Below are 12,741 nucleotides of genomic sequence, written 5' to 3'. Positions count from 1 at the left end.
TTCCACTTTCCCCTCTTCCTCTTCCCCCCCCCTCCCCCTCCCCTCCTCCTCTTCTCCTTCTTTCACTTCCCCCTCTTCTTTTTCCTTCTCCTCCTCTTCCACCTCCTCTTCTCCTCCTCCCCCCTCCTCCTCATCTTCTCCTGCTTCCACTTTCCCCTCTTCCTCTTCCTCCTCCTCTCCACTTCCCCCTCCTCCTCTTCCTCCTCCTCTCCTCTTCCCCCTCCTTCCCTCGCCCTCCTCTCCTCTTTCCCCTCTTCCCATACCCAGGCCAGTTGTTTTACACTCGTTGTTGTTGGAACAATCCTCTGTCCAATTGTTGGTAGGTCTTTAATCCATCCTGTTGATATCCCAATAATGCAGCACAGCGAAGTGTGTGTTTGCATGTGTGTATGCGTGTGTGTGTGTGCATAGCTCGTCATGGCCGCTCCTAATAGGATCTAATGTATTAACCCTGAGGACAGTACTGCCAGCTGTCACCAGAGCCCCCTACTGGCTAGAGAGAGAGAGAGAGAGAGAGAGAGAGAGAGAGAGAGAGAGAGAGAGAGAGAGAGAGAGAGAGAGAGAGAGAGAGAGAGAGAGATACCGTGTATGTGCCTGGAAAGTGTGATGCTCTTAGTCCCGTGTGGAATGATAGAGAGAGCTTCATCGCAGAAACCCCCTAAAGTGCTTTATCCGAGGAGGACAACTACTGCCTTCTTCCCTTTGTTTTGGCCAACTACTTCCTCCACCTACTCCCTTTTCTCTCAATCCATCTCTTCCCCAATTCAGTCTTTTTTCTCACTTTCATTCTTCAGTCCCTCCCTTCTCTCCAAGGCTCTCTGTTTCCATATCTCCTCCCCCGTCTTCTATCTTTCCGTCTCCTGCCGTCCGGTCTGTCGCGTGTCCCATATAGACCTTGCTCTTTATGGCTGAGTGAAGTGACCAGCCAGGGACTCTGGTGGAGTGAGTGACCAGCCAGGGACTCTGGTGGAGTGAGTGACCAGCCAGGGACTCTGGTGGAGTGAGTGACCGGCCAAGGACTGTGGAGGACTTTACGTGGGAGTAAGGATGGCGGTGAACTTTTCGGAGGTTTGGGGTCGGGTAAAGAATGTGTGTGCGCAGAACGGGCTCCTCATCCTGTCTGTGTTGGCCGTTGTCATTGGCTGCATGATGGGGTTCCACCTGCGAGGAAAGCAGCTCTCAGACCAGGTCAGTGTCAAACTAACACCTGCAGGGTGTCCTGTTCCCTCCCCCAACCAAAACAACTCCCTTCAATAGTTATCCCTACCGTCCCTAAAGGACCTGTTCCCTCCCCCAACCAAAACAACTCCCTTCAATAGTTATCCCTACCGTCCCTAAAGGACCTGTTCCCTCGCCCCACCGCCCCTAAAGGACCTGTTCCCTCGCCCCACTGTCCCTAAAGGACCTGTTCCTTCGCCCCACCGTCCCTAAAGAACCCTGTTCCCTCGCCCCACCGTCCCTAAAGGACCTGTTCCCTCGCCCAACCACAACCCTCCCTTCAATAGTTACCCCTACCGTCCCAGAAGGACCTGTTCCCTCGCCCCACCGTCCCTAAAGGACCTGTTCCCTCCCCCAACCACAACCCTCCCTTCAATAGTTACCCCTACCGTCCCAGAAGGACCTGTTCCCTCGCCCCACCGTCCCTAAAGGACCTGTTCCCTCCCCCAACCACAACCCTCCCTTCAATAGTTATCCCTACTGTCCCTAAAGGACCTGTTCCCTCGCCCCACCCTCCCTAAAGAAGCCTGTTCCCTCGCCCCACTCTCCCTAAAGGACCCTGTTCCCTCGCCCCACCCTCCCTAAAGGACCCTGTTCCCTCGCCCCACTCTCCCTAAAGGACCTGTTCCCTCGCCCCACTCTCCCTAAAGGACCTGTTCCCTCACCCCACCCTCCCTAAAGGACCTGTTCCCTCACCCCACCCTCCATAAAGGACCCTGTTCCCTCACCCGACCGTCCCTAAAGGACCTGTTCCCTCGCCCCACCCTCCCTAAAGGACCCTGTTCCCTCACACCTACAGTTAGAAGTACTCTGTTCCAGAAACACCTGGGTCTCCTGTTCCCATACCCTCTCAACCCCCCACCCCCCACTATCCCTAAAACCCTCTGTCTGTCCAATCCCCCACCCCTCCACTATCCCTCTGTCCTCTGTTAGTCCTCCCTGTCCACTGGTCCCTCTGTCCTCTGTTGGTCCTCCCTGTCCACTGGTCCCTCTGTCCTCTGTTGGTCCTCCCTGTCCACTGGTCCCTCTGTCCTCTGTTGGTCCTCCCTGTCCACTGGTCCCTCTGTCCTCTGTTGGTCCTCCCTGTCCACTGGTCCCTCTGTCCTCTGTTGGTCCTCCCTGTCCACTGGTCCCTCTGTCCTCTGTTGGTCCTCCCTGTCCACTGGTCCCTCTGTCCTCTGTTGGTCCTCCCTGTCCACTGGTCCCTCTGTCCTCTGTTAGTCCTCCCTGTCCACTGGTCCCTCTGTCCTCTGTTGGTCCTCCCTGTCCACTGGTTCCTCTGTCCTCTGTTGGTCCTCCCTGTCCACTGGTCCCTCTGTCCCCTGCTGGTCCTCCCCATCCACTGGTCCCTCTGTCCTCTGTTAGTCCTCCCTGTCCACTGGTCCCTCTGTCCCCTGTTAGTCCTCCCTGTCCACTGGTCCCTCTGTCCTCTGTTAGTCCTCCCTGTCCACTGGTCCCTCTGTCCTCTGTTAGTCCTCCCTGTCCACTGGTCCCTCTGTCCTCTGTTGGTCCTCCCTGTCCACTGGTCCTTCTGTCCTCTGTTGGTCCTCCCTGTCCACTGGTCCCTCTGTCCTCTGTTAGTCCTCCCTGTCCACTGGTCCCTCTGTCCTCTGTTGGTCCTCCCTGTCCACTGGTCCCTCTGTCCCCTGTTAGTCCTCCCTGTCCACTGGTCCTTCTGTCCTCTGTTGGTCCTCCCTGTCCACTGGTCCCTCTGTCCTCTGTTAGTCCTCCCTGTCCACTGGTCCTTCTGTCCTCTGTTGGTCCTCCCTGTCCACTGGTCCCTCTGTCCTCTGTTGGTCCTCCCTGTCCACTGGTCCCTCTGTCCTCTGTTAGTCCTCCCTGTCCACTGGTCCCTCTGTCCTCTGTTAGTCCTCCCTGTCCACTGGTCCCTCTGTCCCCTAGCCCTGAAAAACACCCTTCAGTGTCCTCCCCAAAAAATACCCCAAAACACACCACCTACCTATAACCCACATTGTTGTCCTAGCAAGTGACAATACCAACATTATTTCACCTGTGTGATTGAAGGGTGAGCAAAATTGCTTGAATGACGCCTTTTGAACGTTTTGTGTTGCAGCTAGATCTGTGAGTGTTACAGAACGTCTTTTGAACGTCTTTTGAACGTTTTGTGTTGCAGCTAGGTCTGTGAGTGTTACAGTACGTCTTTTAAACGTCTTTTGAACGTTTTGTGTTGCAGCTGGGTCTGTGAGTGTTACAGAACGTCTTTTGAACGTCTTTTGAACGTTTTGTGTTGCAGCTAGGTCTGTGAGTGTTACAGTACGTCTTTTAAACGTCTTTTGAACGTTTTGTGTTGCAGCTGGGTCTGTGAGTGTTACAGTACGTGTTTGAGAACTGAGGTGGGTAGAGAAAGAGGGGGACCTATAAGCTCTATAAGCTGTTGCTGTACAGACGAGCTCAGTAATGTTGCAGTACCAATGGCTGCTGTAGTTTAGCGGCTATAGACCTGATGCTACAGTGCTTCACGGCTCTGTCTCTAGGATGACACTGCTCAGACTGACTTACGGAAAGAGACACTGTTTCTGTTTACAAAATAGCTCAGCCCAAAAAAATTATATGCAAATAGCACTTCCAGACACTTCAACTCATGTGGTGATTCATGCTGTTGGGTAATGCCAACGGATCCCGGATCCCGTCCCTGTGGATTTGTTTGGCTTCACTTGTCCTGTCTGTGAACAAAATAGGCGACTGCTCATCGGTCTCAGACTTCACCTCTGTCTCAGACTTCTCATCGGTCTGATAATTGATGAGATTTAGGATTGCTAGTGGCTGTTGAGGCTTTGCTGCCAGTCACATAGATGGGCTAAAACGCAGCACACTGGTGTTATTGGCTGTTTGCTTGTTCTTTTTTTTAATGTATTTCTATAGTGCTGATGGGGACACAGAGAGGAAGGCAGATGCAGAGTAGTGGTGGGTTCGGGTCGGGTCGGGGCGGGTCGGTTCGGGTCGGTTCGGTTCGGGTCGGGTCGGTTCGGGTTCGGTTCGGGTCGGGTCGTCGGGTCGGTTCGGGTCGGGTCGGGTCGGTTCGGGTCGGGATACCTAACCAGTACCCACGCTGTAGGTGACGTGCTGCAGGCGGCAGCGTTTCCCGCTAGACATTCAATGTTTATCAGATACATGACAGAATATACTGTAATTACTGTCAGTAGTTTGAGGGCATCCTGTTCAAGTTACCTTTACAAAGATAATTACTGCACACAATGTACACAATCAGCTGTGCTAATGTTACACATTTGGTGTGCGACACTCAATCAGTCCTGTGTGTTATGAAAATAAACTTTGAAATTGTGTACCAGTGTGTCATCATAATAATTACTGTAATTAAACAAGAAATTGGCTCATTATGTTGTATACCGGTGTGTCATTATAATAATTGATGCAATTAAACAAGAATGTATGTATAATTTGATACAGAGGACAGAGCACTCCCCCATTCTCATCGACGGGGCTGCAATGGAGCAGGTTGAGAACTTCAAGTTCCTTCAAGTTCCACATCACCAACAAACTAACATGGTCCAAGCACACCAAGACAGTCGTGAAGTGGGCACGACAAAACCTATTCCCCCTCAGGAGACTGAAAAGATTTGGCATGGGTCCTCAGATCTTCAGAAGGTTCTACAGCTGCACCATTGAGAGCATCCCGACTGGGTGCATCACTGCCTGGTATGGCAACTGTTGTTATCATCTATGCACAGTCACTTTAATAACTATATCTACATGTACATATTACCTCAACTAACCGGTGCCACGGACATTGACTCTGTACCACTATCCCCCTGTATACAGTCTCTCTATTGTTATTTTTACTGCTGCTCTTTAATTACTTGTTACTTTTATTTCTTCTTCTTATCCATATTTTTTTAACTGCATTGTTGGTTAGGGGCTCGTAAGTAAGCATTTCACTGTAAGGTGAATTTTGATTAGATGTAGGATCTTAATTTGAGCCAGTTTGCTACAGCAGGAAAATAATCCTACAGCAACAAGACATGCAAATGATTATGCTAATTATAATTCATGGATCTTTTTGAAAGGGTTGATACAATTTTCGTAAAGAGGAAATTAAGTCAGAAATGTCAAAGTCGAAGTTACAAACTTCAGAAGCCTTGTTAAAAAGTTATCCTGCAACAGGATGATCAAATTAAGACCCTACACATGTGACGCTATACATTATATATAAATACATGTATACATCCGAAGATGACCGGCTCTCTGCAGAGAGTAATGGATCATATTAGAGAAGCAAGGTTTCTTAGTTACAAAACAACATGGATATCTCTCAAAGGTTGGCTCTTCAAAGTAGCCTAAATCTAAATCTTAAAGGGTGGGGGGGGGTGAGAGAGGGATTACTTATCCTATCCTAGGTATTCCTTAAAGAGGTGGGGTTTCAGGTGTCTCCGGAAGGTGGTGATTGACTCCGCTGTCCTGGCGTCGTGAGGGAGTTTGTTCCACCATTGGGGGGCCAGAGCAGCGAACAGTTTTGACTGGGCTGAGCGGGAGCTGTACTTCCTCAGTGGTAGGGAGGCGAGCAGGCCAGAGGTGGATGAACGCAGTGCCCTTGTTTGGGTGTAGGGCCTGATCAGAGCCTGGAGGTACTGAGGTGCCGTTCCCCTCACAGCTCCGTAGGCAAGCACCATGGTCTTGTAGTGGAATGCTTTTCCAACAGTGTTGAAGGAGTTTCCACATATGCTGAGCACTTGATGGCTGCTTTTCCTTCACTCTGCGGTCCAACTCATCCCAAACCATCTCAATCGGGTTGAGGTCGGGTGATTGTGGAGGCCAAGTCATCTGATGCAGTACTCCATCACTCTCCTTCTTGGTCAAATAGCCCTTACACAGCCTGGAGTTGTGTTGGTTCATTGTCTTGTTGAAAAAGAAATGACAGTCCCACTAAGCACAAACCAGACGGGATGGCGTATCGCTGCAGAATGCTGTTGTAGCCATGCTGGTTAAGTGTGCCTTGAATTCTAAATAAATAACAGAAAGTGTCACCAGCAAGTGTCACCAGCAAAGCACACAGAGCACACAGAGTGACACCATCACACAGAGTGTGTGACACAAAGTCACACAGAGTGACACCATCACACAGAGTCTTCTGAACAGTTGAGATGTGTCTGTTACTTGAACTCGGTGAATAATTTATTTAGGCTGCAATTTCTGAGGCTGGTAACTCTAACGAACTTATCCTCTGCGGCTGAGGTAACTCTGGGTTTTCCTTTCCTGTGGTGGTCCTCATGTGAGACAGTTTCATCATAGTGCTTGATGGTTTTTGCCACTGCATTTGAAGAAACTTTCAAAGTTCTTGACATTTTCCGTATTGACTGACCTTCATGTCTTAAAGTAATGATGGACTGTAGTGTCTCTTTGCTTATTTGAGCTGTTCTTGCCATAATATGGACTTGGTATTTTACCAAATCTTCTGTGTACCACCCCTACATTGTCAGAACACAACTGACTTGCTCAAACGCATAGAGAAGGAAAGAATGTCCACAAATGAACTTTTAACAAGGCACATCTGTTAATTAAAATGCATTCCAGGTGACTACCTCATGAAGCTGGTTGAGAGAATGCCAAGAGTGTGCAAAGCTGTCATCAAGGCAAAGGGTGGCTACTTCGAAGAATCTCAAATATAAAATATATTTAGATTTGTTTAACACTTTTTTAGTTACTACATGATTCCATATGTGTTATTTCATAGTTTTGATGTCTTCACTATTATTCTACAATGTAGAAAATAGTAAAAATAAAGAAAAAAAACTTGAATTAGTAGGTGTTGCCAAACTTTTGACTGGTCCTGTATAAATCCTTCCTGTTGATTTCCTGTTCCTTCAATGCATAATGTTTTAAACATTAGTCCCAAAAGCATGCAGTCGTGTAAGTGCGGGAAGAGACTCTGGAGAGTACATTATAGTGGGGGAGGAGACTCTGGAGAGTACATTATAGTGGGGGAGGAGACTCTGGAGAGTACATTATAGTGGGGGAGGAGACTCTGGAGAGTACATTATAGTGGGGGAGGAGACTCTGGAGAGTACATTATAGTGGGGGAGGAGACTCTGGAAAGGACATTATAGTGGGGGAGTATACTCTGGAGAGTACATTATAGTGGGGGAGGAGACTCTGGAGAGTACATTATAGTGGGGGAGGAGACTCTGGAGAGTACATTATAGTGGAGGAGGAGACTATGGAGAGTACATTATAGTGGGGGAGGAGACTCTGGAGAGTACATTATAGTGGGGGAGGAGACTCTGGAGAGTACATTATAGTGGGGGAGGAGACTCTGGAGAGTACATTATAGTGGGGGAGGAGACTCTGGAGAGTACATTATAGTGGGGGAGGAGACTCTGGAGAGTACATTTTAGCAGGCACAGAAATAATAGAAAAATCAACATGGTGTAAGAGGGCTCTCTGGTGCTTTGGGAAGGTTTGTGTTTTTCTGTAGTTCCTCAATAGCTACTCTCCTGTCTATTAATTTTTGTTAAAAACATACCTTTTCAAATGTGCTGTTTTCCTGCTCAACCTGGTGGAGATAGATTCGCAGTACCACAAGCCTCCTCTAGATGGCCTCTCAGAAATATCCAGTCCTTTCTTAGTTTCCATGGCTGACCAAGTTGGATGTGGTTGGTTGTTGTTACTGTGCCATGCGCTTCCTTCCCACTTTCTGTTATGGCCGTGGTCTCCTTGACAAAGGCCCCTAGGTCAGTTCTACAGTTCTACAGTTCTACAGTTCCAAATACCTCTTCAAACAAAGACAATCTCAGTCGTAGTAGGGAATCCAGTAGCATTATTTGACATAGATTAGGCTGTACTGTGGAGGAAAAGCAAAGCAAGATCATACTGTTATTTCAGCCAATGCATGGCTCTCTCTCTCTCTCTCTCTCTCTCTTTTTCTACCTCTTGTGAGGTATAGTGGTTAGAAAATGTCTGATTAGGACATGGGATGGTCATGAGGGCGGGAGGGATAGCCAGAATTGTATAGCAAATAGGAGTTGAGGAGTGACTCCTTTCAAGAGTGGATAGGTACACAGTGCACTGCCTACAACCCCCCTCTCCCACCCCCACTCTTCGTATCCCACTCTCCCACCCCCGCTCATACACCCCCCTCTCCCACCCCGCTCCTACACCCCCCTCTCCCACCCCCGCTCCTACATCCCCACTCTCCCACCCCCGCTCCTACACCCCCCCTCTCCCACCCCCGCTCCTACACCCCCCCCTCTCCCACCCCCGCTCCTACAACCCCCACTCTCCCACCCCCCTCTCCCACCCCCTCTCCCACCCCCACTCTTCCACCACCACTCTTCTACCACCACTCTTCGTATCCCTCTCTCCCACCCCCTCTCCCACCACCACTCTCCCACCCCACTCTTCGTATCCCCCTCTCCCACCCCCACTCTTCCACCACCACTCTTCGTATCCCCCTCTCCCACCCCCACTCTTCGTATCCCCTCTCCCACCCCCACTCTTCCACCACCACTCTTCGTATCCCCTCTCCCACCCCCGCTCCTACACCCCCCTCTCCCACCCCCACTCTTCCACCACAAATCTTCGTATCCCCCTCTCCCACCCCCCTCTCCCACCCCCACTCCTACAACCCCGCTCCTACAACCCCCTCTCCCACCCCCGCTCCTACACCCCCTCTCCCACCCCCACTCTTCCACCACCACTCTTCCACCACCACTCTTCGTATCCCACTCTCCCACCCCCACTCTTCCACCACCACTCTTCGTATCCCACTCTCCCACCCCCTCTCCCACCACCACTCTCCCACCCCCACTCTTCCACCACCACTCTTCGTATCCCACTCTCCCACCCCCCTCTCCCACCCCCACTCTTCCACCACCACTCTTCGTATCCCCCTCTCCCACCCCCTCTCCCACCCCCACTCCTACAACCCCGCTCCTACAACCCCCCTCTCCCACCCCCACTCTTCATATCCCCCTCTCCCACCCCCCTCTCCCACCCCCACTCTTCCACCCCCCGCTCCTACAACCCCCTCTCCCACCCCCTCTCCCACCCCCACTCTCCCACCCCCACTCTTCGTATCCCGTTCTTCGTATCCCCCTCTCCCACCCCCACTCTTCGTATCCCGTTCTTCGTATCCCCCTCTCCCACCCCCACTCTTCTACCACCACTCTTCGTATCCCCCTCTCCCACCCCCTCTCCCACCCCCACTCTTCGTATCCCGTTCTTCGTATCCCCCTCTCCCACCCCCACTCTTCGTATCCCGTTCTTCGTATCCCTCTCTCCCACCCCCACTCTCCCACCCCCACTCTTCGTATCCCGTTCTTCGTATCCCCTCTCCCACCCCCTCTCCCACCCCCCTCTCCCACCCCCACTCTTCTACCACCACTCTTCGTATCCCCTCTCCCACCCCCCTCTCCCACCCCCTCTCCCACCCCCACTCTTCTACCACCACTCTTCGTATCCCCCTCTCCCACCCCCACTCTTCTACCACCACTCTTCGTATCCCCCTCTCCCACCCCCCTCTCTCACCCCCACTCTTCGTATCCCGTTCTTCGTATCCCCCTCTCCCACCCCCACTCTTCTACCACCACTTTTCGTATCCCCCTCTCCCACCCCCACTCTTCTACCACCACTCTTCGTATCCCTCTCTCCCACCCCCACTCTTCTACCACCACTCTTCGTATCCCGCTCTTCATATCCCCCTCTCCCACCCCCACTCTTCTACCACCACTCTTCGTATCCCGCTCTTCGTATCCCCCTCTCCCACCCCCACTCTTCTACCACCACTCTTCGTATCCCCCTCTCCCACCCCCACTCTTCTACCACCACTCTTCGTATCCCCCTCTCCCACCCCCACTCTTCGTATCCCCCTCTTCCACCCCCACTCTTCCACCCCCACTCTCCCACCCCCACTCTTCCATCCCCACTCTCCCACCCCCACTCTTCCACCCCCACTCTTCCACCCCCACTCTCCCACCCCCACTCTTCCACCCCCACTCTCCCACCCCCACTCTTCCACCACCACCACTCTTCGTATCCCACTCTCCCACCCCCACTCTTCGTATCCCTCTCTCCCACCCCCACTCTTCCACCCCCACTCTCCCACCCCCACTCTTCCACCCCCACTCTCCCACCCCCACTCTCCCACCCCCACTCTTCCACCCCCACTCTCCCACCCCCACTCTTCCACCACCACTCTCCCACCCCCGCTCCTACAACCCCCACTCTCCCACCCCCTCTCCCACCCCCCTCTCCCACACCCCCTCTCCCACCCCACTCTTCCACCACCACTTTTCCACCACCACTCTTCTACCACCACTCTTCGTATCCCTCTCTCCCAACCCCCACTCTCCCACCCCCTCTCCCACCCCCCTCTCCCACCACCACTCTCCCACCCCCACTCTTCGTATCCCCCTCTCCCACCCCCAATCTTCCACCACCACCACTAATCGTATCCCACTCTCCCACCCCCACTCTTCGTATCCCTCTCTCCCACCCCCACTCTTCCACCCCCCACTCTCCCACCCCCACTCTTCCACCCCCACTCTCCCACCCCCACTCTTCCACCACCACCACTCTTCGTATCCCTCTCTCCCACCCCCACTCTTCCACCCCCACTCTCCCCACCCCCACTCTTCCACCACCACCACTCTTCGTATCCCACTCTCCCACCCCCACTCTTCGTATCCCTCTCTCCCACCCCCACTCTTCCACCCCCACTCTCCCACCCCCACTCTTCCACCACCCCCACTCTTCGTATCCCTCTCTCCCACCCCCACTCTTCCACCCCCACTCTCCCACCCCCACTCTTCCACCCCCACTCTCCCACCCCCACTCTCCCACCCCCACTCTTCCACCACCACTCTCCCACCCCCACTCTTCGTATCCCCCTCTCCCACCCCCACTCTTCCACCACCACCACTCTTCGTATCCCACTCTCCCACCCCCACTCTTCGTATCCCTCTCTCCCACCCCCACTCTTCGTATCCCCCTCTCCCACCCCCACTCTTCTACCACCACTCTTCGTATCCCCCTCTCCCACCCCCACTCTTCGTATCCCCCTCTTCCACCCCCACTCTTCCACCCCCCACTCTCCCACCCCCACTCTTCCATCCCCACTCTCCCACCCCCACTCTTCCACCCCCACTCTTCCACCCCCACTCTCCCACCCCCACTCTTCCACCCCCACTCTCCCACCCCCACTCTTCCACCACCACCACTCTTCGTATCCCTCTCTCCCACCCCCACTCTTCGTATCCCTCTCTCCCACCCCCACTCTTCCACCCCCACTCTCCCACCCCCACTCTTCCACCCCCACTCTCCCACCCCCACTCTCCCACCCCCACTCTTCCACCCCCACTCTCCCACCCCCACTCTTCCACCACCACTCTCCCACCCCCGCTCCTACAACCCCCACTCTCCCACCCCCCTCTCCCACCACCCCTCTCCCACACCCCCTCTCCCACCCCCACTCTTCCACCACCACTTTTCCACCACCACTCTTCTACCAACACTCTTCGTATCCCTCTCTCCCAACCCCCACTCTCCCACCCCCTCTCCCACCCCCTCTCCCACCACCACTCTCCCACCCCCACTCTTCGTATCCCCCTCTCCCACCCCCAATCTTCCACCACCACCACTAATCGTATCCCACTCTCCCACCCCCACTCTTCGTATCCCTCTCTCCCACCCCCACTCTTCCACCCCCACTCTCCCACCCCCACTCTTCCACCCCCACTCTCCCACCCCCACTCTTCCACCACCACCACTCTTCGTATCCCTCTCTCCACCCCCACTCTTCCACCCCCACTCTCCCAACCCCCACTCTTCCACCACCACCACTCTTCGTATCCCACTCTCCCACCCCCACTCTTCGTATCCCTCTCTCCCACCCCCACTCTTCCACCCCCACTCTCCCACCCCCACTCTTCCACCACCCCCACTCTTCGTATCCCTCTCTCCCACCCCCACTCTTCCACCCCCACTCTCCCACCCCCCACTCTTCCACCACCACCACTCTTCGTATCCCACTCTCCCCACCCCCACTCTTCCACTCCCACTCTCCCACCCCCACTCTCCCACCCCCACTCTTCCACCCCCACTCTCCCACCCCCACTCTTCCACCCCCCTCTCCCACCCCCACTCTTCCACCCCCACTCTCCCACCCCCACTCTTCCACCCCCACTCTTCCACCCCCACTCTCCCACCCCCACTCTTCCACCCCCTCTCCCACCCCCTCTCCCACCCCCCTCTCCCACCCCCACTCTCCCACCCCCTCTCCCACCCCCACTCTTCCACCACCACTTTTCCACCACCACTCTTCCACCCCCACTCTTCGTATCCCTCTCTCCCACCCCCTCTCCCACCCCCCTCTCCCACCACCACTCTTCTACCACCACTCTTCGTATCCCTCTCTCCCACCCCCCTCTCCCACCACCACTCTCCCACCCCCACTCTTCGTATCCCCCTCTCCCACCCCCACTCTTCCACCACCACTCTTCGTATCCCCCTCTCCCACCCCCACTCTTCGTATCCCCCTCTCCCACCCCC

The 12,741-nt window shown here is 54.1% G+C and overlaps 1 protein-coding gene across 1 annotated transcript in view; it reads left to right on the top strand.

The window, feature by feature from the left end:
* The first annotated feature begins 630 nt into the window (after window positions 1-630).
* slc1a7a (solute carrier family 1 member 7a) overlaps window positions 631-12,741 on the top strand; it is an 87,576-nt gene continuing 75,465 nt past the window's right edge. The window contains exon 1 of the mRNA XM_046320648.1: window positions 631-1,188. Coding sequence (XP_046176604.1) covers window positions 1,048-1,188 — 141 coding nt within the window. The 5' untranslated portion in view covers window positions 631-1,047. The remainder of the gene's footprint in view (window positions 1,189-12,741) is intronic.

The sequence above is a fragment of the Oncorhynchus gorbuscha genome, linkage group LG22 (genome assembly GCF_021184085.1).
Source record: "Oncorhynchus gorbuscha isolate QuinsamMale2020 ecotype Even-year linkage group LG22, OgorEven_v1.0, whole genome shotgun sequence".
Classification (NCBI taxonomy): Eukaryota; Metazoa; Chordata; class Actinopteri; order Salmoniformes; family Salmonidae; genus Oncorhynchus; species Oncorhynchus gorbuscha.
The sequence above is the reverse complement of the archived record's forward strand: the minus strand, read 5'-3'. Positions and strand labels throughout refer to the sequence as shown.